Raw genomic sequence first — 27,136 nt, 5'->3', positions numbered from 1 at the left:
TTGAGGTATTGGGAACGAATCACTGCGAAATCCATACGATGAAATTGAACCGGTGACTTCTCATTTCGCGATGTCAGTGTGCAGCAAATTTTCTGCAAGTGGATTGCTTTTCGTGGGTACAAGATGTGTGCAGTTGTGACGTTTTCAAGCCATTGATCTATTCACTGAAATACAAAAGCAAAAAACAAAAGCAAATCTAAGTTTTTTTAACTGCGTGCTTGTAATTCTTTTTTTCAGAGGCCTGCACGTTTGAACATGCCTGTCTCACTTTAGTAGCTTTGCCAGCAAGTGAGTTTATTATTCCTCCTTTCTTTCGCTGCATGTTCCTTTCCAGGTCATAAGTTCGTCTGAGATGCATTTAGGTTGCGAAAATCCTGAAACATTAATACTTTCTCTACAGCATGTAGTCATTTGGTCTCTGACCTAAGAAAGCAAGGGAATATTTGAACTGCACAATTCTTCGCACAGAAACAATTCGTTACTAAGCGGCAACGTTTAAGACCACATCAAAACCAGGCAGGCGCTATTTGAGCTTCATTAGATTTTCATCACTGTTCTGAATGTAAATTTGACCTAGTTAGGAATCAAATGCAGGCTGTGCACGAATTTATTCACAAAATTTGGGAGGTTACGCTCTAGATGGCTGACACCGCTAGAATCAGGGATTCAGCCGCAGTATCCAGAAGAAGAAGTAGTATAACAGAGCTGCAGATTTTCCTATGAACCTGCCAGATCACGCTTCAAAAGAATGCACATGTGCAATCGAAACATTTCTGGTTACCAGATTTTGTTTTTCAGGAAACTCTTCAGTGTTCTTTCCTATTTTCCTCTTTTTCATGTATGAGCATCTCTCATGACCTATTAGATGCGTCACGCCTGCTCCGTATGCCTCTATTTTGTAGCTCTTTTATTTTACTTCACGCTGTTTTGCACGCCTATATTTTCTCAGTAGGGCATCAGTCTAAATAGAATTTGCTTCGGGAAGAACGTTTATGTACGTTACCAAGAATCGCAAATTTATTTATGCCGTGATAAATGCGCCTTTTTATTGTACAAACGAAATAATGGATAATTTTTAGTGCAGAACAGTTTAGCTGCCTAAATAGTTCCTGACAATGGTCGATTATGCGATTCGTGGCTCTACCTCGCACTTACCCTCACTTCGTAAAATTTGCTGTTCCTTTCTCCCCCTCAGCCTCACTTCATCAGCCCTCCCTCACCCTCACAATCAGCGCTGTTAACATTCGAGTTATTTTTGCTAATTGCAGATGTGTACCTGTGCTACTGAGTCGCACTAGGCGCAAAGTACTGTACACTGTGTCCGCTGTCAGCTTAAGTTTAGCCCTCCCGAGCTACTGAGTGTCTAGATAAGTATAGCCCACTTATAAAGTCCACGGAGATGAGGAACGCTAGCTTATTACGTACGAGTGTGGGGCTACCATCAAAATAGGCACTAGGACAATGTCAATTCATCTCAGATACAAAGAATAACCGTGACCGCACCACTCGGTCACAGCGAACGCGGGCGCTTCGTGAGCTCGCCCTCGAAGTTAAAAAATTCGTGCTTCCAGTAAGCTCAGAGTTCACTGAGCGTCTCTCTCTCACAAGAATGCTTTATAAGTTTAAAATGAGATTTAATGGAATCTTACCAATAGTGCCTTTCGATAACAAACTCACTCGGTATTGGGGTTTTCTATTGAGTTACCATGACAAATTGGTAGTGGCGTTCAAACTGAAACACAATAGAGTGTTTAAATTGAGGCTCTATTGCGCTTACTCGATACGTTCGATCGAGTGGAAATGGAGTGTGTACTGAGTCCTTTGATTCACTATGCTGAGTCTCAACATCCTACAATATGTTATAATATTACTTTTTTGGGTAAAAAGCAATAAAATATCCACTCCGCCACGCACTCTAATCTTTCGGAAACACCACGCATGTACTCCAACGATACGCTTTTGAGCTTCCACGAAACCAACAACGCAGGCGCAACTTTCGCTGAAAGAACATTTTATAACCCGAATCGCTAAATTTTACAGCGAATAACCTCTCATCAGCCCTGTGGAAGGAGCAAGAAAGATGTTTTTAGTGACTATAATATGACGCAGCATAAACTTTCTGCGCCCATACAATCACCTCCCGCAAACATACGCGGTCATAATATACTCGGCATGAAAGATTGTTTCAGATCGTATAATCGGTGCAGTACAAATAACCGCAATTCCGAAAAAAATTTCAGCGTCATTGACGCAATCTGTGGGCGGCAGAACGCCAGAGGTTTAACTGTAAAGTTATGTTAGTTTAAGTTAGTCCTAATGCACGAACAGCGAAAGAAATTGTGATTCAGTATTTGAAGTCGATGCTTGAAATAGACAGCTACATGTCTCAAACGATTATTGTTTTCCCTTGTGTCAAAGTATTTCAATGCTTCAAGTCAATATTTAATGAATATTGCTGAAACGTTCTGCTTTAACACTACTGATCATCTTTATATTTTGTGTTCCATGAAAGTTAAGCTGTAGGGTAATAACTGCCGAACCTAATTAACTGCGATTTTATAGACACGTATTTGACTAAAATTTAAATGAGACCCAATTGACCTGTAAGCAGTTGGCTGCCTGTTCAGTCATATCAGTAGAGAACGTTTTGATGTCTTCACGAACGAGCTCAATAAAGTTTGAGTTCTCATTGAAACGCTATAGACTCTATAAGGACTCATACAGCGCGACACTGAAACTCAGCGGGCATTTTTGTAAGCGCTCAGCCAGCGCGGTACCGGCGCGGTAAGAACATGCTGAACCAAAAGAGAAATAAAAGGCGGCACGGAAACTGAATAACCGCGACCAAGCCCGCGCCGGTCAGTATTTGCCAGCATGTGGCCAGCTCGGCAAAGCACCCGAAATTGAAGAACAATCGCGGCTGCCGCGAGACTATGGCAGCGTCGAAAGCGAAGCTCCTGCACATGGGTGTGGATAAACTAGCAGCAACGATATGAGAAGTTTAAATGCCTTACTAGTCGCGTTGCTTTCATAGTACGCATACGCTGCCCAGTCGGCTCTCCCTTTTGTGCTGGTACCATATAGAGGCAGCGTGAGGTAGCAGACAGTGCAGCAGGTAGATTGTGTGCGCAGGAGCGCTGCGCTAGTTTCTTCGGTGCATTGACCCGGAAACGATAAATAACGCTGTCTAAAACACACATGATGAGACGCATGCAGATTTGTAGCAACCCGTCGTTGATGAATTGCTGGCTGGATGTTTCCTCGGATGTCTACGCTCGTGTGGACGACATCGCAGAGTAGTGCTCTAGGGAAGCCTTCGAACGTAAAGTACGAGCACTTCCTTACCGCTAGCATTATGATTAATGAGGCATACCTGCCGCCAGCTGCCGTGGACGCTTCAACTGGGATTTTTGATTTCCTATTCCTCTAGCTGATTCCTGGCATCAACGTTTTCGGCGAGGAGAACATGGCCGCGCTGGAGAGCTTGGAAAGCACCGCGATTCGGTCTGCTGTCACGACGTAGACGCGCATAAGGCGTTTGTTCGAGAAATAAACGCCGCTTCTGTCGGACTTTGTATTTTTGGCTGTAATATGGGAAGCCCGCTTACCATGAACATCCGTATAACGAGAGTAATCCGCGTGACCGTAAGGTTTGTTAAAAGTGGGCTCGACTGTAGTGTACAGGACAGTTTCCAATAGCAGAGTATGCAAAAATCTGGACATATGTTTTTATATTATTCATTCTAAAACAGCGCAAACAAGACAAGGATGACGGAAGGAAATGTGCAATACGAGCGATTGCTAGTTTTTGTATGTCAAATGCGTTCAAAAAATCATGTCCACACAGCATGTTTTGCAGCTTTGAAAAAAAAAGCAATAGATTGTCAGAAGGAGGCTACCCTACACACCTTTTAATTTACGTCTCCCAGAAGCTTCAAAAGAAAGTGAAAAAACAAGGCAGGCAAATGGAATGAGCTCGTGAGAATGATGACAGAAAGAAACAAAAAGTCGCAGTCGTTGCATACTGCCACGCTCTGTCCCAAAATCTCAAAAAGGTTATGAGAGAGAGAGAGAAAAGTACGGAAAGGCAGGGAGGTTAACCAGGCGATGCCCCGTTGGCTACCCTACACTTGGGGAGGGGAACAAAGGGGAAAAAAAGGAAAAAGAGCAGCAATGAAATGAGTTTTCTAAGTGTCCAGCGACCACTATGTCACGGGGACAGAGGGCGCGCACTAAAAACTTAAAGATTATAGAAGGGCATACAACCCCGAGTACCTTAAGAATATCAGGAGCGCTTTCACCACTTTCCTTTGTAAAGAAGGTTGTGTCCAAGGCCCCAGAACGTTGGACTCTGTTAAAGGACGCGAGTCCAAGCGGTACAGAGTAGCAATTAGGAAACCGCGCTCTCGCTCAAAACGAGGGCAGTCACAGAGGAGGTGTCCGATCGTTTCATCAGAACCGCGCTGGTCACACGCTGGAGAGTCTGCCATTGCGATGAGATGGAAATAGGCGTTTGTGAACGCCACTCCCAGCCACAGGTGGCACAACAGCGTAGTATCACCGCGGGGGAGGCCGAATGGTATATGATGTTGAAGCAAGAGGTTGAAGTGGTAAGAGCGGGGTGGCCAACCTCCAGGGGCAGACCACGACGTTACAGTCAGGTTTCGGGCGAGCAGTTGAAGGTGCCTTGCTGCGTCAGCTCTTGTCAGTGGTATGCGGACAGTGTTGGATCGAACAAGATCATGAAATCATCTGCCAGTGGGTACCAGGCCATAGCGGCATTGTTGGTAACGCCTTAGCTGACGATGCTGCCCGATTGGCTCACGATACAGCCAAAAAGGTTATGAATCGTGCAAAAGCAAAGGGGGTGTTTTCAGCACGTGAAAAGTTGGCAAACATATGCAATCTTGTTAACCCTTCTCTCAAGACAGCAAGAACATGCAGGACCAATCACCAAAAACATTTCGTCCCATGTGAAAAGGAATCCTTTCATATGAATTCCCATTCAATCCCCTTAATATGCGGTGTCAAATACAATGGACATACGGGCAGATGCAATAATGTGAATATAACCAAGATGCGCGAAAAGGGGATAAATGGCATATAGCAGCCCATACAAAAAAACTGCAGCGCTTGTCAACCAGAATCCGAACAATGCAGAGTCATAGAACGCTACACTTATCAACTAACTAGGGAAGTGATTGAAGGCTTTAATATAAAATCTAATAAATACACCCATGTCAGTGCGCCGTCTGTGTTTTTATCAAACAGAGAACTGGCGTTCCATTCGGGCAAAAAAAACTTCGTGAGAATATGTGCTCTTTTATTGCCTCTTTCCCTTTGGGTAAGTGTGTACGTAACAAGTCGAAATCGTTGCCCGGGAGTGAGCTTGCCTACTATGAAAAATTGTCAAATTTGTTCGCGCATGTCAAATTCAATCAAGTCATCGTTTAATTAATTTTAGTGTTCATGTTATTATGCTACTCACTTTTTAGATTGTATCGGTTTTCTTTCTTGTAGGTGTATTTTACATTCTTGTGGCTCTTTGCACCATGTGACATTATTCGCTGCGTAATTCAACCATGCACTTTTTTCACCTTTTCCATCTCTTTTGAGATTTCATCATATTTTATCCTTACCAACCTCTTGCGCTTTTTATCGCTTTAATAACCGTTTACACCTTATGATATTGACTGCTTCTGAATACATCTGCCACTTCCTTCCTATAGATTAAGCACGTTTGGCTCTATAAAGTTCAGTTGTAAGTCAGCGCTCGTGTTGTACGTTTCCTTCCGTCGTCCTTGTCTTGTTTGCGCTCTGGACGAACTGACGGGCTAGTTGGTTACACATCTCAAAATTTCCAAGCGCACAAGAACGAAACCAAGACCGACAGAAAGGACACACAGCACAAAGCCACACCACACTCAGTTGAAATACAGCGCTTTGTGGTGTGTGTCCTTTCTGTCGGTCTTGGTTTAGTTCTCATGCGCTTGGAAATTTTGAGTTGTTTTGCTGTTTTAGAAAGTACCTGCCAACACGCCCAGGTTTCTACTTTGTAATTGTTAATATTATGGTCGTACGTGCTACGCCGGGCATTACAGCTTTGCCAAACGTATGCTCAGTGGATTCCAGTGGCCTTCAGAACTCACTTTCCACTTTTATTACTTACATTTTGAGATTCTGAGCTGCTGCTTCTTTTGCATCCAAGGTGAAGGGGAAGCGCAGTTTGAGGTTGTGCGGGCCGGATCATTCGAGGAGCTGCCACGGGACCACACGAGAGGAACGGGGGAAGGTGAGCTGCGAAGATATGCCCCATGAATTGTACGTAGGCGTTCGTGGTTCGATTAGGGAGTATGTGCACGAAGTTTTCATCCTTTAATTTTTGGCAGCGCCTCAGGAAAGACTGGCTGGCAGAGAATGTACGGTAGTGTATTTCGCACACCTCATTACAACGCTGTTGTTCTCATAGAGATTCGCTTCAAGTTTCCGCGTGGGGTGACGGCCACGCCGCAGATTCGCTTTTGCTCCTTGGTCGCCTGGTGCGAGGACGAATGACGTATAGTGATGCTCTGATTCGCAGCAGGCGAAGCACCAGTCAATTTGTCACTGCTCTATGAGCGCCTGTTCCTTCTGGCTGTTCTTTGTACTGACCTTTGACGCTCAAAGGTGATGAAGAATACTACACACACGGCTACTGAGCCGGAGTAGCTCAGTTCCGAGACGAACGCTGCGGCCACGTTTCGATAGAGGCGAAATGCAAAAGGCGCTTGTGTGCTCTGGCATGTCAGTACATGTTACGGATCTAGAGGTGGTCGAAATTATTGTTGTTGTTATTGTTGGCCCTATAAAATGGCACATACCCGCAAGGGGTATTGGCCATAACCAAGCGATGACTTCCACAGCCCTACACAACGGCACCATTTCTCTTCTTTCACTCCCACCTTCCTCCCTTCCTTCACGGCACAGTTCAGGTGCCCAACACGAAAAGAGACAGTTACTTAGGCGTGTTTTTTTTTTTATCGAGAACAGATAATTAACTACTTAATACTACAGAGAGAGCCCGACGGGGCGTTTTTGACTTCATACCTTGACACCCACGTTCAGTACTTGTGGAGGCAGATTTGGCTGCCGCAGGTCGTCGAGTATGTTTGAGTACCTTCTTTTTTTCCAGTGCCTTTCGCAGTTCTCAGAACACATAGGCCAAGCTAATTCGGAATGATTTGGAAAGTACCGGTATAAAATGCCGGCAAATGCGCGTGTAAGTAGGAAGACTCTATGTTTATTGCATTTAAATTTCATTCACATAACCCAGCAGCCCCCTACAGTGTTTTGTTTTTAACAGAAACGTATGCCATCTTTCCGAACTCGATTCGCAAGTCGCCAAAGTGCTCTTTCACGCCGCTTACCAAAAGGGCGGCTTATTTCATTGAGTCACGTTTGGTGCACCTAGAATGAAGGTGAGATGTATCACTGCAGTGATCAAGCAGCGGTTTAATTCTCCGGCTTCATTCAGAACAGCTCCGAAAGTTTCTCTCGCTCTCTCTGAAGAATTCAGACAGCCGAAGCCTGTTTCACCCTGCGCACATCCGCTTCAACTTAGAAGGACGTATCCAATGAAACCCGAGCAAGCAGTTTTCAAGGCCTAAAGGGGCAACCACGAAATACGTACGTGAAGGTGTAGGAGGGACTGAAAACATGATACCGGTGTAGCGGCATTATTCCCAGGGTTGGTTGCGGCCCTTGACGCGTCAGGCTTTTTAATTCATTTGATCCATTTGTTATCAGAAACTGAAACGTGCGGTAACTGTCTCACTTCTTGGTGGACACCTTAACCGCGCCTTGAGGGGACGAAGGTAAGTGGCAGTGAAAGAAGGAAGTGACAAAGGGAAGGCGCAGGCTACGAAATAATTTCGACCACCTGAGGATCTTTAACGCGCACTGACATCGTACATTTTTAGTTCAATGTCGGGCCGGTTTCGTGTTTTCTGAGTCGTAACAAAAATGCATGGAACCACCTGCCACACGATCTTGAGCTAGTCTGTGACCGCGTGCGTGTGCTCCGTGCGTTAGCTCTGCTTGGTTCTTTGCATGTGGATCTTCAACTTTTTTCGCCCAGTCGATCGCTACTGTGACACACAATATGGTGCGGTCCATAGCTTTCAAGGTTTGGAGCAATTCGGGAACGTCGCTAAAAACGCCAGCTCGAGCGACGACTACTTGATGGTCCACGCGTCCGTTCGACAGCTTCAACTTCTGCTACTAGCTACTGCTAATTTTCTGCTACTAGCTCAAGATGCCGGGGACCGACGAAATGGCACCAGGATTGCGAAGTGTGTGTCAGCGTAGCGGAAGCCTTCAGATACAACACACTAATTACTTGTTTCTTCTACTGACTCTTATGACTTATCTTTGATTGTGGATTGTGTATTCAAGCACCCACGTGGTGTTTATTTATGTGTCTTTTTTTAATGCGGCAGTTTTTTAATTGCAGACATTGGTGAGCGCCTTCATTATTCAGTTGCCAATGTCCACGTGCTTTCAGGCATTCAAAAGGAAATGTCTACGTATGACACGCAATTTACTCATATACCTGAGGTTCTGTATTTAATTGTCGATAGTTCGTTTGTGCGGTGCATGTTCGTCCTTTAGCACAAAACCCAAAGTAGACAGACTACACTCATTTCTTCGTGAGCTTGAAGGCGCTGAGGAGCCAGAAATAGAATTTTCTTGCAGGTATTCCGGCATCACAGTCCACAGACTCTTTCCACTCTGTCTGACGACTGTCGGATTATTTGGATCCATTGCCGATGTCCTTCATTTAACGCCGCTTGCAATGACTTGGTTGCAGGCCATTTGGCAGGGCATATTCAGCTTCATACCATCTATCATCGCGAATTTCCCAGGTTTCTACATGCTTTACAAAAGCACCGGTTTCCGAGGAAGGAATGCTTCGCTGCAGCTGCGGCAACCATCAGTATACCGATGCATTTCTTTGTGGTATTACCTGCCGATCCTGTTAGACGGCGTGAAATTGTACGTCGGTGGTAAGGACATCGGTGAGAAGCAGGGCACCTGGACAAGTGGAAACTTTCACGTTTCACCGAGCATGGTGAGTGAAATACCCCACTTTGGCATGACACTCTCCTCTCAGAGAGGGGTTGTGAAGGAGACGAGAGGGAAGGTACCGCTTTTTCGGCACTTTAATTGCATTGCAACTACGTTCCCAGCGTAAATATATCGAATATGGAAATTCAGGCAGACTCGGGAAAACTGAGGCGGTGATTATAGTTTAATAATCGAACAGCATGGATTTACCCCCCCCCCCCCTCCCCCCTCGACAGACATAGCCTTAACGGGTCAAGGCCCATGTATTATAAGGAATTTGTCATTCTGTGCTTTACATTCGGAGATCGCTGGGAATCTTCATGCCACCCCTGGCACAGTGTTGCAGCGGTTAAGCTATGACTTATGAGCCACTGCCCCGGCAGGTCTCTTTTCAAATACAGCCAAGGGTTATGCTTGTGAGCAGCAGTTGCTCTTGCGAACCAACCTCCCACCGCCATTAATTATTAATGCGAAAACATTTCTAGGCTACGTCGGCGGGGTCGTGTCAACAAAATGTGTACACAAAACGTGTCCGCAGCAGTTGTGACGTTCTCAGAAGAAGTAGCATCAGAGGACTGGTTGTAATCGGAAGACGACGATGAGAGGATGCTGCGCAAAAGACAATTATGTCGATAAGATGATTAGTTAATTAATTACAGTAAAAAAATGTCGAAAAAACATCGAAATAGCGCGAACGTCGGCATACTGAGTGGACGGGAACACAACCGTGGGCAGAAAAATAGTGTAAATATAGGCAAAGGAGTCAAAATAAAGCTTCAAATGAATTGAAATGTATTTGATGAGTGATAATCGAACAAGAATTTTGATTGACATTGATTAATTATTCAATCATTATCAGCAAAGACCATTGGAGGGTTGAATAGGCTGGACGGGGATATCGTAAGTGGACGGGAAAGCAACCACGAGACTAAATTTGAAAAACCAAAATGGTTGATTTGGTTAAAAGGAAGTATAGTCAGAGTAATTAAATCGATTTTAATTAGAGCATAAGATAATTACGCTAATTAAGTTGTCAACAAACGAAAACAAACTGATAAAGAGAGGCAAAGAGAGGCGACCAGTGCCAAGGAGCGGCCAATGCTTTCGCATTCTATAATCTCTAATTTTTTTAACCGCTACCTGCCACGGTGCACCGTTTGCTCACAATCCGATGGGCAGGTAGCGATGACGTTACAAGGTCACGTGACCTAGATGACCTACTTGCCAACAAGTTTGCTTTTCAAGGGAAAACCCGGCGACCACGATGACGCTGGGTTTTCCGCTGCACGGGATTCTTAACTATATCGCGTCAAGATTTAGGGGACACTTACATTATATCTTGCGAATGCGATAGCATTAAAGCGCGCTCGGACTGCTTTTTCTCCTCCGTCATTGCTGCTCGGCGCATTCTTTTAGCCTGTGCAACTACCAATACTGAATGTCTAGCAAGATACTGGCTTAGTTACCCTCTCCACATGCGGGGATTTGCCAGTAAACACACGCAGCGTTGATTATGGCTCCATTCCAATAATATACGCGGAGCTGTCTAGACACACTGGCGCACAACTAAGCGCGCATGCCAACTCGGCCATTTCACGTGGTCTCATGACGTCAGACACCCCGTCGACCAGTCAGCGAATTTAATGACAGACTGCGCTAGACGCCACCGGGTTTTCTTCTGCGATGAAGCTTTCATTGGTAATGCAATAATAGTTGGCAGTGGTATATCCTGTCTCGTGGTCACCTCCGGTGTGATTTTCTGAAGCGCAAGTTTAAACGATAATCGAAAGACGACAATGTGGCAATGGAGCGCACGCTCCAATCTGTGAAATAGGGACAGCAAAACAAAAAAAAGAAGTTAGACAAATCAGTCTACTAAAGTTTTTACCACACCCTAAGTGGCTTTAAAAGCCTCTAACTGTTTCCTGTAAAATAGGAAGTGTATGCTTCCTTAGACCATGTATAGGTTAGCCATGCTCTAGCTCATGGACGTAATCTACTTGCCTGAGCAAGTTCCTTAACAGTCCACAAAACTGCGTCTCTCTGTCGTCGTTTGCAGAGGTCTATAGTTCGTCCTCCTGACGACGGCTCTCACCCTCCTCTCGGCGACGTTCCCGTAGACGCCCATCGTCCTCGCGACGACAGTCCGAAAGACGAGATTTGGACTCCTGGCCGGTGATAGGCGCTACGACTGATTAGTCGTTGACCGGAGGCATGGGTGGCTTAGCCGCGGATTGATAAATCTACTTGCCTGAGCAAGTTCCTTAACAGTCCACAAAACTGCGTCTCTCTGTCGTCGTTTGCAGAGGTCTATAGTTCGTCCTCCTGACGACGGCTCTCACCCTCCTCTCGGCGACGTTCCCGTAGACGCCCATCGTCCTCGCGACGACAGTCCGAAAGACGAGATTTGGACTCCTGGCCGGTGATAGGCGCTACGACTGATTAGTCGTTGACCGGAGGCATGGGTGGCTTAGCCGCGGATTGATAATGTCCGGTTACAAGGAGCGTCGGGATGCGGGTACTCGTTGCGGGGCTGATGGGGTGTCGCCGATGCGAGCGAACTTGGGCCACGCGCCTTCGGGGCCACCATCGCCGCGCTATAGGCGTCAGACCCACTTTAGCCCCGCTTGCCGACCACTTACCTTGCTGTCCTCACTCACGTCCGTAGGCACCGATTTCTCCAGGCCAACTGCTCTGCTCGCGGTTTTCCCGCCCAGCGCGTACTGGTGGAAAATGAGAGAGAGAGAGAGATCAAATCTTTTCAGGTGCCCCGTACAAATGAAACGCCGATATTGAAAGAAAAAAAAAACATTAAGACAGGGTGAAGGAGCAGGAGAGAAAGCCCCGATACAAACGAAGATCGCATGCGAAGGTCGCGAAAACTGCCGAGGCATTCAACCCACACCTCCCCGTTCCTACAGTGTACAAGCGCTCGTCCAGGTGACAATTGGGGGAGGGGGGCGCAATGACCTTGAATGTCCATTAAGCGTCGCGAGGTGCTAACCGTCCACGCGGGAGGTCAAAATCGTCGCCGCTCCGTCGCGACATGTTTCCGAAAAACGCAGGCGCCTTGGCTACTTCAGCCACAGAAGTGAACGAAGGACAGGTCAGCACAAACCTTTAGTGAGACTGGGGCAATGGACGCCTCAATCGCGCTTTCAGGTACGTGGCGGTAGTGTCCAGCTACAAAAAAAAAAAAACTGTGTTTTCACATATTTTTCTTGACCCGCCGCAATGGCTCAAGGGTTAGGGCATTCGGGCAACGACCCGGAGTTCCCGGATTATAACCCGGCCGTGGCTACCGTGTTTTGGTGGAAGCGAAACGCAAAGGCGCCCGTGGGCTGTGCGATGTCAGTGCAAGTTAATGATCCCCAGGTGGTCGAAATTATTCCGGAGCTCTCCACTACAGCACCTCTTTCTCTCTTTCTTCTTTCACTCCCTTCTTTATCCCTTTCAGTACGGCGCCGTTCGGGTGTCCACAAAGAAGAGAAACAGACACCGCTCCTTTGAGTCCCTGATAACTAATCGATCAAAGCAATTAAAAAAGCGTTCATTAGAACTGGATTTAAACGGTAACATTTGCTCGTCATGAATTCTATAAAGTCGTCTGCACATTTGCGTATTTTGTAAGATTTAATATTTTTTTAAAGTATGTTCTGAAGATATTAGTTCTAACCAGAAAACTTTCACTTTTCAACAGCGTCCAACCATTACTGCAGTGTCTGGTGGAAACGAGGACGGTTTTGTTGCCATCGACGATGTGTACAGCGCGGAGCGCCGCTGCGAAGAACGTGAGTTCTACAGTCGGAAGGAAAGCCTTGAATTTCTTCCCCGAGAAGTGGAGAAATTTGCCAATATCCGGACGGGTATTTGAATGTGCCCATAATGTGGGATTTTGAATCTAATCCTCATTGTGTACATGTATGGAAAACACTAAGATCAAAAATTTATCTATTTTAATGAATCGTAGTAGTAGCAGCAAAAAGATTTAATTGTGTTCTGAGTAAAGCACTTCCCAAGTATTTTGCCGAAATTTCCACGGGTTTCTTCCGCTTGTGATATCGTGATATCGAGCTTACCGCTCTTCATGTGAACTCCACCTGCATTTTTTACGTGAGAGTTTCATGGTCGCTTTAAATATAAAGTTGCGTGTACCTGTCTTTTTCTTAAATCGTTCTTTTTTTTTCTCTAACTCCCTGCTCACACTGCTTTCATGTTGTCGGCAGTGTATCTGGCTATGCATTCTATCCTTAATAAAACTTATACTACTGCCGCCCGCGTCTAAGAGTCATCATACCCTTAGTTTAATGTTTTAATCCCTCTGCCCCCCCCCCCCCCCCCCCCCCCCGCCCGCACAAAAGTGCTGAAAAATTATGCGACATGGTGGCATTTTTCTACCATCTCTGCGAATCGCGGCGGTTTACGACTATGCAGCTGTTATGTTAGGCACGAGCGCCTTTTCTCACAATGGTAATTTTTATTCAAAGCAGGTGAAAGCAAGACAGATTACTAAATATAAAGCTACAGAACTACTCTGAGGTATACTTAAAGCCAAGGTTTCAAAGCACCTGCGTACTAAATGCTAAGCCCTGTAATTTTCCTATTTTCACGACGCATTTTATTCAGCGCTAAAGCAAAGGGTCGAATTAGCAACACGCCTCGTTTTCTTCAAGAGTGCCAATGGTAACACTCAGGAAATGTCAAAACATTGACCTAACGTGTTCCGTTCAGGTAATTTTCAGCGGCAGCTAGGTTTGTGAGAAATTATGATGGCAGCGGGAGTGTTCGCAAGTTTTGGATGCGAATGTCAGTCGCGCTTATAACCCTCTACCCACATTAGCGCGCTAATAAGCTCTAGAGAATTCCTTTACTGAGTTTTGAAGTATCCAGTTTCAGTAGTGAATAATGCAGGAGTGGGGAAAAAATGATAGCCATGAGGTAGAAGCGGCTATAAGGTGAGGGCGGAGGGCCTGGCTGTACCATCACCCCGGCGATGATACCGAGATTTCACAGAACCAACCACAGGTATCTTTGACTGTAAAAAAATTGCCGACGAATACGTTACTTCCTAATCCGAAATTTCAGCGCAGCTCATCAGCTGTATCAGCGTTGCGATAGACCGAAGCAGAAAATTCGAGCAAAACATGTATGTACAATTACAGACAACTTGTTAGTTTGCAGACAGAAAACTTCCCAAGTCTTCTTTAATGAAAGAATACAGGGAACGCTACCGAATGCACCGGATTTCAGGCTTTGCGCTTAGCATTATATTCGCCATTCACTAACGGCTTCATTAAACGCCAAAACGCATTTGAATGAAGTCGTAGAAGGGTACTCGTTTGTCGCCCGTAACTAGTCAGCCAAATTAAAGCATTTCTAAAGTAACCTGCGCAAATCAGTACCAAACGGCAACAGAATTCTTGAATGCACACATGAATGCTATTTTAAATGCGTTTGTGAAATATCTATAAAAACACTGTTTACGGTAGTCCCTTGATCGGAGTACATCATCATCATCATCAGCCTGACTACACCCACTGCAGGGCAAAGGCCTCTCCCATGTCTCTCCAATTAACCCTGTCCTTTGCCAGTTGCGGCCACTGTATCCCCGCAAACTTCTTAATCTCATCCACCCACCTAACTTTCTGCCGTCCCCTGCTACGCTTGCCTTCTGTTGGAATACACTCCGTTACCCTTAAGGACCAGCGGTTATCTTGCCTTCGCAATGCATGCCCTGCCCAAGCCCATTTCTTCCTCCTGATTTCAACATCATCATCATCATACATCAGATACGTGCTATTCCGCTTCCGATTCAGTCCAGCAGACTTCATTGCGCCGACTACACATATAAGTGCTTGCGCTGAGCTTTTCAACCAGCTACGGTATCGTTGAGAAAAAGGAGACTTGTTTCTCCTTGCAGTCCTTTCGGCACCATATCCATAACTTTTTATAACGACCTGGTACAGAGGCAAATCCAAATTCTATTAATTTGCACTTGTATGAGCCGTCCCGCATGATTAGGCTCCTTCTTTTCCTTCAACAGCGTCTGTTTTAGCCTCCTTAAACCCGCACTTCAGGACCATCGACGGCAAAGTACTTGGCTTGGAATCGCTGATTCGCAGTAATATCAATCCGTAGGAGGTTAGGCGTCTTCGTTATGCTCCTAAGTGGCCGGTAATCGAGTAGAACGGACTTGTATCGCCTTCATGCGAAACAGCCGGTGGTTATGGGAGCTCTTTCACGACTAGGCGGCACCGTGCTGTCTCATTTCGTCCTCTTGGTTTACGACGACTTCCCGTTTTCTCAGTGGCAATATTTGAGGGCTTTGACGGAGACGCTGTCGACGTTCGTCGATCCGAATACGGTGCTTGGCAGTCGTTGGATGCCATACCTTCGGCCCCGGTTAAAACAGTCGTCGTAACATCGAAGACAACGGTTGAGGTGGCCTGGGCTGTACCCTGATTTCAGTATGTTTGTCCAGGATGAGATTATGATTTTAGGTAAATGGACCTTTAGCGGATGTACAGAAAAAGAGGAAGGCATACCCAATGTCTGCGATTTCGTCCAGGAGAGTAAATGGAGCTTTGGCGGATGTACAGAAAAAGAGGAAGGCATACCCAATGTCTGCGATTTCGTCCAGGAGAGCAATCATCCTGCTTTTTATGTGGTCGCCGCTCTTGAATGAAGTTTCTGACGAGTACTTTGGCTTCCATATTACGGAAGCACGCAGTGGCTCTTGAGAGGCCGATCTAGCCGATCTCCGCTGAAGAAGTTGCTGCGCATTCCCCTCGATAACACTCTCGGATGTCATGACATCCCCCACATCTATCGAAGCCAAATGCCTTGCACGGGTTCGAGGCAAGTTCATCAGCAAGCTAAGAGCCGCGCCATGATACATGGCCACCACTATGGTAGCGCTTCATCTACTGGTGACGAATTGAAAAGCATGAAAAATGACCTTGACAGGCAAAGCACAACGGCGGGTATAGAAATTAATATGCAGAAAAGTAATGCTCACCAGTCCTTGAAGAGTATTTACGACACGTAACGAGGTGCTAGAAGTAGTAGAGGAATGCATCTACTTATTTCAAGTACTTGCCGCAGACCAGAGCCACAAGAGTGAAAGAACATAAAGGATAAGAATAGGGTGAAGAACATTTGATAGATACTGTGTGATCATTAATGGCAGTTTACCAGTGTTCCTCATGAAAAAAAAAAGTGTATTACAGCTGTATCTTACGAGTACTCACCTACAGGGCAGAAATGTGGGAACGAAAAGCGCTCAATTTGAATTGAGGGCATGGAAATGAAAACTTTTAGGTGTAACGCTGAGCGACAGGAAGAAAGCGGTGTTTGTCGGAAAGCAAACCCGGGTTAATGTCATCATAGTCGAAACCAATAGAAAGATATGGGTTTGGGCAGGGCATGTAAAACGAAGGTATGATAACTGATGGCCCTTAAGGGTAACAGACTGGATTCCAAACGTACGGAAGCGTAGCAGGGGGTGGCAGAAAGTTAGGTGGGCGGATGAGATTAAGCAGTTTGCGGAGAAAGGGTAGCGGCAGCGGGTACAGGAAAGAGTTAATTGAGGAGGTACGGGAGAGGTATTTGCCTTGCCATGGGCGTTGTCATGCTGATTATGATAAGTGTGAGCTATGAAATATAACAGAATGCGTTTGCTAGGAAAAAAATTATTGGAGCACGGCGTTGCGACCCAGATGCGTCGTAATATTATCAGCTAATAGCGCCGGCGCATCCCTTATGCCTTGACGCATTTGTGGTGACAGGAATACCTGATTATGTAGAAATTAATTTTCTCCCTTACAATCACGTTCAGTGAACATTTTCTGCCGATGGTACTTGATATGATTAGTCGTGTTTTGTTGGTAGGTCGCGAAATCTATGCTTAAGGTGGCAGTCCGCGAACACTGCTGGTGGACTTCCATGGTTACAGGTTCAATATGTTGATTCACATTTGCCGCTGAAGTTAGTTATCACGGCGGCATATAAAGTGCTGTAGAGGGATGCGCTTCCGCGAGCCGTCCCAAAGATTCTTCCGCTGGTGGATGAAAAGTCCCCAGGGGATTCAACAGTCTCCTCCATCATTCACCAATGTAGCAGCATCGAGGCCATCAATAGCTCTTTCTATGTCAGTGGCTTTTGTTCACGCCTTGCTAGTTAGTGTTTCATTCGTGTCACGGCTTTTCTGCGTATTGCGGTTGCGACGGGGCATGTCGTTATCGATTTGCGCGATGGCATCGTCAGATCGAAGTTCCGTACCGTCAACGTCAAGATTATGCTCTAAGAGGCGTCATTATAATGGATGCAGCGTGATTATTCGCAGCACTGGCTGGAAGTTGTGCATCGTTTCGAGGTAATGTAAACTAGCCACTTGACGTTGCTGTCTGTAATTTTGGAGAATGGGACCTCTTCCTCAGGCGGCCGGTTCGTAGCCGGGGCGTGTCGGTGCGAAGCGTGAGGATTACAGTGATGGGCGGCTGGCCGTCTACTCGGCATATACAGATACTCTTTTATCAAGCTCCAGCATTATGATCCTGGGACACCAATGGAGAGGAGGAAACAAAGATGCAGCAGCATGGCGCCAATCTCATCAATCTTCCCGATCCGAGCACTCCTGATAGTACGCGTTGGCTGGGATCTGGGCCACGCGCCCCTTCCTGGAAATGACCGCGCACACGCGATAACCCGAGAACTTACTGGGCGACCCACAGGCGACGAGTGGTCACACCTCAACGACGCACCACCGACAGAGCCATTCACATGCTGGTACATCTTCGAATACCACAGGCTCCCACGAAGAACACTTCCACCACTTTACCCAACCCTATCCAAAATAAAATAAAACCAAATATCTGTTTATAGCAACTATATACAGTTCTCTAGGGGGCTGGCAGGGAGGCGTAGACGTCCAGAGCGGACGACACGGCGTGGCGCCAGCTCCACATGAAATCCTTACCAAACCTCCATCACAAGCACACTTTCTTCCTCTCACAATGCGCTTGCGACTGCCCGCCATGCAAGTGCGTCCAGCCTACTCTGTACACCTCCACGTGACGAGTGCCCCCCCCCCCCCCCTCAATTACCTTCATTGCTTTCATTTCATTTAAAAGACCTGGTGAGGGGCATTACATACATTTCCTACGGGAAGCTGCTCTGTCCGGTTGGCGTGGTGCGTTTTGATTTCGATATAGCCGCCCATTCAAGCGGGTAAGGCAAACTGTTCGAGACAACATTTGTCCATTTTTTTGAACTCAAGCAATTGTACGGTCTTAGAAGGGCCCGAGAAGCCATCGACGACTATTGCCGCTACTCATGCGCCTTACTGGCATGGTGCCTTGAGCTAAGTTGAGCAGTTTTGCAGCGTGCACAGCATTATTGTGCAAGCGAAATCATGTAAGAAATCATGTTCTTTCTTTTGCGTAATTCAAGCCTGCCTGGCGCCTTCGTGTGCTCATATGTGCGCAGTGCGATGCACAAAACGACTGAAGGTTCCACTTTGTCACTGAGGCACTCTGCTGCGCAGTATGTTTTTCTGGTTTTGCGCCATACTTGCCCATTATCTGTATATACTGCTTTTGCTGCAACCATCATCAGGTAAAATTTTGCCTATTCAAAAAATATTACGCATCTGTTTTTGCTAACGTCAACGCCAATTTACAGTGATCATATCAGCTTTGTGTTTTCGATGCTGATAAAAAAATTGGCGGGGGCTTAGCTTTGGTGGTGGTGGTGAAAAACATTTATAATGCAATAAATATTTACAGAGAGGTGATTGGGGTAGGCCCTATTGGCCCTTTCCCCTAACAATGCTAGGTGGAGCCCCTATTCCGGGGCCCCATTGGCAAGCAACGCCGCCCGCGTCCGGTGAACCAAGGCCTTTTGGGTCTTTAGGTCCTGACAGCCGAGCAGGGCCGCCTCCCAGTGCTCTCTGGTGGGGTTGGGGTTGGGGGGGATAGATGGGTTTGACTGACACGCCCAAACCATGTGGAAGGTGTCAGCCACCTCCCCACAGAACTGGCACGCGCCATCAAAGGATGTATTGAAATGTTTAAGCACCGCCGGGCACAGTACAGTGTTAGTAAGAATTTTGATGAGGAGGCGCTCGTCAGCGCGATCCAGACCCTTACAAGGGGCCGGGTAGCGCCGGTGCTCCTCCTTGTAGTAATCGGTGATTTGTTTGAATGTAATGGCCAGATTGTCTGATTGGGAGTACCCTTCCAAGGACAGGGAGATAGCCCGGGGAGAGAGTGCGCGGGCGGCCTGATCGGCCTGTTCGTTTCCCTGGAGTCCCTGGTGACCGGGGGCCCAAATCAGGTTGCGTGGAGTTGGATCTTCAGATCGACAGCTATATTCCAGTATGCGCCAGGCAAGCGGGGGAGCCCAGCCCAACTCGTAGTTCCGACAGGCCACTCGCGAGTCGGTGATGATGTGTTTCGACTTGGGAGTAGTGAGAGCAAGAGCAATGGCAATCTCCTCCGCGTGTGTTGCGCTGTAGGCTTTGAAAGTGTGTGTGACTGTGTTTGTGTTGTGTACGACTGCGGCCGTGTACCACACCCCGTGGTGTGGGCCGGCAACGTCCACGTAATACACATGTTGTTGGTTACCATAGTATCGCGCCAACGCTTCCGCGCGCGCCTGGCGACGACCGCTATGGTCTTCTCTGGACATGTTGCGGGGAAGGGGTCGGACCCGGAGGGCGCGTCTCCAGGGTGCTGGCACTCTCTCCCTTTCCTCAATATGGTAGTCATGTTTGATGTGTAGCCGGTCCAAGAGGCGGCGACCGGACGTGGTCTGTGCAAGACGCGTGTATTGGTTGACTAAGTGGGCCTCTCGAAGCTCCCGAAATGTGTTCACCACGCCCAAGGCCAGAAGTCGCTGGTTGGACGTGGTGACCGGGAGGTCGAGAGCCCGCTTGATGACTTTCCGGTGGATGACCTCCAGTTGGTCATCATCATGTTTGCGCAGGTGCAAGTAGGGGGTTGAGTAGAGGATTCTACTCGTTACGAAAGCATGGGCAAGCCGCAGTGCATCCTTGCTTCGTAATCCGCCCCGCTTGTTGGAGACCCGGCGGACCATGCGGCCCACCTGGTCTCCCACCGTGCGAAGTTTGGCTAGGGTGGTGTCGACTCTGCGTTGGTGGTGTATGAAGAGACCAAGGACGCGGATCTCCTTGGACTCCCGGATCGGTCCCGAGGGGAGACTGATGCAAAGCGGAGTTGTGTCCCGAGGGGAGGGACGTATGTGCACAAATTCTGATTTAGACGGGGCGCACTGGAGTCCGCAGTAGGCCGCGTAGTCGTCGACTAGGGTCGCCGCTGCTTGCAGGCAGGATTCCATGTGGCCCAGGTTACCTTGCGTGGCCCAGATTGTAATGTCATCCGCATAAAGAGCGTGATGTATCCCGGGCAAAGAGGACAATTTGGGGGGAAGATGAAGCATTGCCAAATTGAAGAGGAGGGGAGACAGGACCGCGCCTTAAGGTGTTCCCCTCGAGCCGATGGTGTATGGCACGTGTTCCGCATCTTGTATGCGTATGTAGGCTTGACGGTCTGTAAGAAATTGTTTTATGCAGTTGAATGTTTTGTGGCCACAGTTGGTGTTACTGAGGTGGTCCAGGATTACTTCGTGTTTGACGTTGTCGAATGCGCCTTTAAGATCCAAGGCCAGGACCACCTTGTCGTTGTGGGGACATTCGACAGGATCTAAGATGTCATGGTGAAGCTGCAGAAGTATATCCTGTGCAGACTTGTGAGGGCGAAAACCGAACATGGTGTCCGCGAAAGTGTGCTGTGTTTCTAGAAAATCGGAGAGTCTGTCGCGCACCATCGTCTCCATCAGCTTGCCGACACAAGACGTGAGGGAGATGGGGCGAAGGTTCTCCACAACAATAGGTTTGCCGGCTTTCGGAATAAAGGTCACGAGAGCCGATTTCCAATCGAGAGGGAGAGGAGTCTCTCCGTCCCAAATGCTATTGATGTATTTGAGGAGCGCGGCGTAGGCTGCGTCGGGAAGGTTGGCCAAGAGCTTGACCGTAACCTTGTCGCGCCCGGGTGCAGTGCCCCGCTTCATTTTTCTCAAAGCCGCCCGGAGGTCGTGGAGCTGGAACGGTTTGTCCAGCTCCGTGTTCTCTTCGCCTGCATACGAGTACGCCGCCTGCCGGGGGTCCTTAGTGGTGCACAGGTAGCGATCCCTGAGCGTGTGCGCTAGTTGTTTTGTCGTTCCTGTAAAGTTGTGCAAGGCCCTATGTAACTGGCGTTGGGTTTCCGTGCGTGTTTGTATTGGATCGATGAGAGCGCGGAACAGGCGCCACGTGTTGCGGCCAGACATCTGGCGAGCAGCCGCGTTGCACCGGTCCACCCAGTTAGTGTCGGCTAGCTGAGTAGCATATTCCGCTGCCTGTTGTGTGAGTTCGAGGATGCGGTTCTTTAGGCGTCTGTTATGTTTCTGTTTCTTCCATCGCTTCGTGAGGCTGCGACGGGCCTCCCAAAGGTGGAGAAGGTGGTTGTCCACGTCTGTTTGTGTTTCTGTAAACTGTATCTGCTGTTCGTGTTGTGTGAGTGTAGAAGTGAGCGATCTGGACCAGGCGTCGTATCCGACTGGAGGGGGTCTACAATAGGTAGAGAGGTGCGGAAAGTCGTCCAGTCAGGGATACGAGCTTGTTTTAGTGGGCGTTTCAGGGGACGCATGTAAATGGTTGTGTTGATTATACAGTGATCACTACCTAGAGTGTCCTCTGTATTCAGCCAGTCGGCATGTCGTATGTTGCGTGTAAATGTGAGGTCCGGGCAAGTATCTCGTTGAATGGAATTGCCGACACGTGTTGGGTTGGCGGGGTCAGTGTGCAGGGTGAGTCCAAGTGTGGAAAGAAGTTCCGCAAGCTTCCTCCCACGTCTGTCCTCCCGGGGGTATCCCCATAGCCTGCTCGGGGCGTTGAAATCGCCGACGATTAGGAGGGGATCCCTACCCGCCACCTGCATAGCTTGAGTGAAAATTTCATTGAACGTGACGTTCTTAAGTTTCGGTGGGCAGTAAATATTTAGAATGTGTACAGGTGGGTCAGACCGCTTTAGGGGCAGCACTGAAACCATCGTGTATGGGAAAGACGGTGTTGTGGGAAGTGTGACCTCCTGCGCAGTGTATCGCTTGTGAACAAGTATACATGTCTGCGGGTTGTGTTGAAATGTAGTGTAGTTTGTTAGTTTGGCACCGGCGCCGGGTTCCTGAAGGGCAACCACGGCGACGAGGAACTCAAGGTTCTCAAGATAGAGGCGGAGATGAGTCCGCTTCTTGCGGTCCTTGAGACCTCGGCAGTTCCACTGCGTTAGTGTAAGCGGCTGAGTTGTTCTTGCTCGCGACTTAGGGTTAGGGGCCATGGTCGGAGGCGGAGGGTGGGGTCACGTTGTTAAGACTCCCCAGTCCGCTAGTGCCCGGCGCAGACGTGCAGGAGTCTTCCGAAAAGTCAAACTCATCGGGAATCGCTCTATTGAATTTTGAGGGGCGGTTAGCGTCCCTGATGGGTCCTACGCGTTTAAGGACGCGCGGATTATCTTTTATCCATTTTTGGATAATGTGCGTTACGGCTTGTGTCACCTGTGCGATGACACTCTCCACCTGACGCGCGATGGTGTCATGGATAATTTTGGGGAGGTCAGCCAATTGTGTTTCAATTGCGGTCACCCGGGTCTCCAGGGCCGCGGCGCGACTCTCCATAGGAGGAGGGATCTCCCTGTCTGTTATGTTTTCTGCCTCGTCGCTCGACGCGGGCGGAGTATGGAATTGGGATTTGAGCGAGTTAAGCTCGCTGGCTAGTTTTTCGTTTTGAGCTCGCAAGAGGGCGAGCTCGCGCTTGAGTTCCTGTGTGTCGGCGGTGCTGGTGGGGGAGGAGGGAGGAGGGGAAGGACAGGAGGCGACCCTAGCCCAGCTGCCTACCTTGGGTTGGTTGCAGGCGGCGCCGCCAGATGAAGCGCTGAGAGCTGGGAACTCCGCTGCTCCGGGTGGTGGCGTTACTGTTGCTGTCTTGCCAGGGGGAGGCATCACGCCACGCCGTGGCGTCTTCTGGTTGTTTCGCTGCCGCCCTCCCCGTGTAGCGCCGGCATTGGCTCCCTTGGGTGGCGTCCTGGGCCCTGGCTGCGGCAACTTGATGAATTTCGCGGTGCATTCGCGGGAGCTGGTGAGGTGCGGGCCCCCGCAGATTAAACAGATAGGATTGCAGACGTGGGGGGCCATCCCCTCAGTACCAAGCCCCATGTTTTGGCCACAAAGGCCGCATCTTTCCTTGACCGGGGTGGGACAGTTGTCCACCCGGTGCCCCAGTGTGCCGCAACGGTAGCACGCTGGAACTTTTTTTTTGTACTCCTTGACGGGAGTCAGTTCTGCGTTATAGTGGACGTAACGCGGAACAGTGCGTCCCTCGATAGTCAGCACAGCTACGTTTGATTGTCCCAGCTTGCGCACATGAACTAGTTCACCACCGCGCCACTGCACATTATCTTTTAGTGACTCACTGGTTTCTAAGTTGTGAACAGATATCACACCGCGACACACATCACCGGTGAGCTTGAGGTGGCCGTGAAATGCGAGCGATCCTCTGCTGGTGTTAAGTTGAATGTCCGTGAGGAGCTTTTTAACCACTTCTGGGTTCTGTGTGCCACAGACGATGATGTTCTGTTCCCAATTTGGTTAAATGGTGATGGTGTTCATGTGCTGCCTACCGATGAGTTGTGAAATGGCAGCGCCGAGCTCACCTTGCTGGAAGGCCGTCTTGAGGGAGACCGTACTGCGTGGCTGCAGCACGACCACGTAGTCGTCAGGGTCCATCCTGACCGTTGGCTTGGGAGTCCACTTCGAGACTGGTGAAGAAGTCTTCTGTGGAGGTGCAGAAGACGGAGCGCGAGCGTCTCCCGTTGTTGAATTGTTGAGAGGAGTCTTGGGTGTTGCCGCTCCTCGTGCGTTCTGCCGGCGGCGGCGCCGGCTCTCAACGACTTAGAAAAGGGCAGCTTGCTGCGCCGAAATGGTGGATGGGCCGTCCTCTGGCTGGCTTACAGGGACAGATGACCACGACAGAGTCGTGGGGTCGTATCCGCGTTGTTCAGGTAGAGCCATGTTGAGAGGTTGGCCGGCAGGCGTCTCCGCAGCCAGCGGCGGAGGAGCCGGAGCCGTTAGGCTTAGCTCGACCGCTACGTGGTGATGCGGAGGGTTGCTCGAAATGGCCGAAAATTCAGCGTACCTGGGTGTGATCGGGTTCTCCAGGATCCTGCTGACATCACGGTAGCAGTCGCACAGGTTTGATAGGCGTTACATCAGGTTACCGCGGTTCCAGCCGAGAAATCGACGGAGCCGATGCCAGGGCTGTGGCATGTTGCAAGTTGCGCGTCCGCGCCGAGGGCGGCGCCATGGTCAAAACGATTGCAGCGATCCTGGTATCGGCGGTAAACGCGGCTGCAGTTAAGCCTAATAAAAGTGAAATATTTCGACCACTATCAATAATAAAAACATGCTTATGAACTAAATTATAACCAGCCATAGGTATTAAAAATAAGATATTAAAGAAATTAGTTGCGAAGATGACGCCGCGGGCAACGCGGCAGCAGACGACAAGCAGACGACGCCCGGTCAGCCGCGCAAGCGAAAACGGCGACGTCGGCGACATTCGCACTGCAGCAGCGTCATTGGCGTCATGTCGAGTCACACAGTGAGCTTTTCTTGGAGTCCTTATACTAAGAACTAGCACTGCAGCATATTATGTTGTCCCTATCCCAACGCACTGTGATTTCTTCTACACGAATCAAAGGTTGAAAACTTTCGCTGCCTTTCTCTGCGTGTTTTTATTCATAGCCACAGACTGATGCGTTTCAATACATGTCAGATGTTTTACTTCCCTGCTATTTACCTAAATCTCTTACAAAGTCGCGTACAAACCTATATTCAGTCATGTAGCATTTTATTATGTATACTGTACCTACCTTGATACCTTTTTTATCCCCCATATATTCTCTGTGCGCTCGTCTTCTAGGTTTACATAATGGCGTTTCTTTATTTTGATTTTTAGGATGCCTGTTACTGATACTGCAATGCCACTGATGCCTAAAATCACTTTTTGAACATGGATGGTCACTGCTGATGTTCTTTTAATAAATTGTTCTTTGTACAAAACCATTTACGCTTTTCGTTCTCGAGCGAGCGCAGCTGCTAAGCAGTCGCGCCGCTCGCCACCATAGACCATGCTACATCAACAGACACATCGAAATACAAAAGCGAGTTAGCAGATTTCGTAAGTACTTAGAAAATCAAGCGTGAATGCAGCGCGGAATCAGTTAATCACCAGTATTTACAAAGCTTGGATCGAGCTAGCAGCCGCCAGCACCAGGCACGCGCGAGTACAGTGCACTGTAGCGCAACCAACCGGCCACAACCAGCCGCCTAAACGCGCGCCGCCATATTGGATTTTTGACTGCGTTTACCGCCTCTCCCAGGTGCCGCCACCATCGCCTTCGAAAAAAAACGTCCCCATTGGCTCTATGAGAGTGTCACTCCCTTGCCGATGCACCATGCGTCCGATCACTCCGCGCTCAAACGCGGCGCTCTAGCTTTGGTTAAGCCTGGTAGGTTGCGAAAGCGCGCAGCGCCTCCAACTGAAGGAACGCAGCGTGCCGCGTCTACAGGTCACGCGTGGCTACCGGCCGGCGCTGCGCGACGACTGAAAGCGTCTTGGAACGCAGTGCGCCGCGTGTACAGGCAATACCTCCTAGAAAGACTTCGAAGTCTTTCTAGGAGGTATTGGTACAGGTCACGCGTGGCTACCGGCTTTTTGAAGAAAGGAAATGGCGCAGTAATTCTCTGTCATCTCGGTGGACACCCGAACCGCACCGTAAAGGAAGGCAGGAACGCCACCGCCCGTTCGGCGCGATGCCTTGTTGCGACTGAAAGAAAGGGAACTTGTAGAACGCCGCCGGGCTCGCCATTCTGCGGGATAGGCGCGTTGCTTACCCAACCACTCTTGCCTTTCTCTTTCTTCATCTGTCTCTTCGGCACGGCGCCTGCCTTTGCGCGCAGCACGTCGCTCCGGCGACGCATTGTACAACTCCTCAGACATGACTAAGCGGAGCACGCCTGCGGAGCCCCGTTTCTCCTCTCCTAGCGAGCGCCCTCACGCGGCGGGCCGAGGAGGCCGTCATGTGGTAGCCGCCGCGCCGAGCGAAGGAACGACTACGGCCGAAGAGACGAGATGGGGGCCCTGCTCTCCTCTTGTTGTGACGTCACGCTGTCACGTGGTCGTGCGCCGAGCGAAGGAACGACTACGGCCCAACAGACGAGTTGGGGCAATACCTCCTAGAAAGACTTCGGCTTTCTAGGAGGTATTGGTTGTGGCCCCTGCCCTCCTGTGGTCGTGACGTCACGCTGTCACGTGGTGGTGCCACGTGAAGGCGAAGGAACGACCTCCACCGACGGCAGAAAAGTGCTAGCAATATTGCTTTCGCAATAAAATACATTTCCAGCTACGCAAAATTTTCTTAGGCTCCAGAACCGGAGAGATGGCAGAAAGTTCGGCGAACAAGCAGTAACAGCTAGCTAAAAAAAATTAAGGGGCACTTTCGCTCTCTAAAGTGCTGCAAGGCGAAAGCGTTTCTTGGCACACTGTTTGTGGTTATTTATTTTTTATTATTGATATTTGTTTTTTATGTTTGCTCTTTTCTTATCTTTATTGTTTTTATTTTTATTTTCTTATCTTATTTTTGTTTTGTTTTTATTTCGTTTATTTCGTTATTTTTATTTTTTTATTGTTCCTGTCCACTTTATTCCTCTCATTTTATTTATGAAACCCATGCATTCACTATTCCGTCTCACAAGCTGTTTGCAGCACTACGAAAGGTACAGCTCTCTCGTCCAATCAGGATAGCGCGCACTACATTAGTGTGTTCCTACGCGCCTGTGGTTCGATCCACCTGATGCCCAGGTGGCTTCTTTCTACCTATAGCAGGTGGCGCTTGATGTCTTTTTATTCTTTTTTGGT

General features: G+C 48.5%; 1 protein-coding gene across 1 annotated transcript in view; it reads left to right on the top strand.

Annotated features, from left to right (window-relative positions):
• Nucleotides 1-27,136, top strand: part of LOC149370581 (MAM and LDL-receptor class A domain-containing protein 1-like) — a 144,861-nt gene that overhangs the window by 30,681 nt on the left and 87,044 nt on the right. The window contains exons 7-8 of the mRNA XM_089578029.1: nt 6,209-6,292; nt 12,825-12,896. Of these exons, the coding sequence (XP_089434155.1) occupies nt 6,209-6,292; nt 12,825-12,896 (156 nt within the window). The remainder of the gene's footprint in view (nt 1-6,208; nt 6,293-12,824; nt 12,897-27,136) is intronic.

This window comes from Amblyomma mixtum, chromosome 1 (genome assembly GCF_055824585.1).
Source record: "Amblyomma mixtum isolate Tamu chromosome 1, ASM5582458v1, whole genome shotgun sequence".
NCBI classification, from domain to species: domain Eukaryota; kingdom Metazoa; phylum Arthropoda; class Arachnida; order Ixodida; family Ixodidae; genus Amblyomma; species Amblyomma mixtum.
Note: the sequence above shows the minus strand (reverse complement) of the source record. Positions and strands in the feature narration are given on the sequence as shown.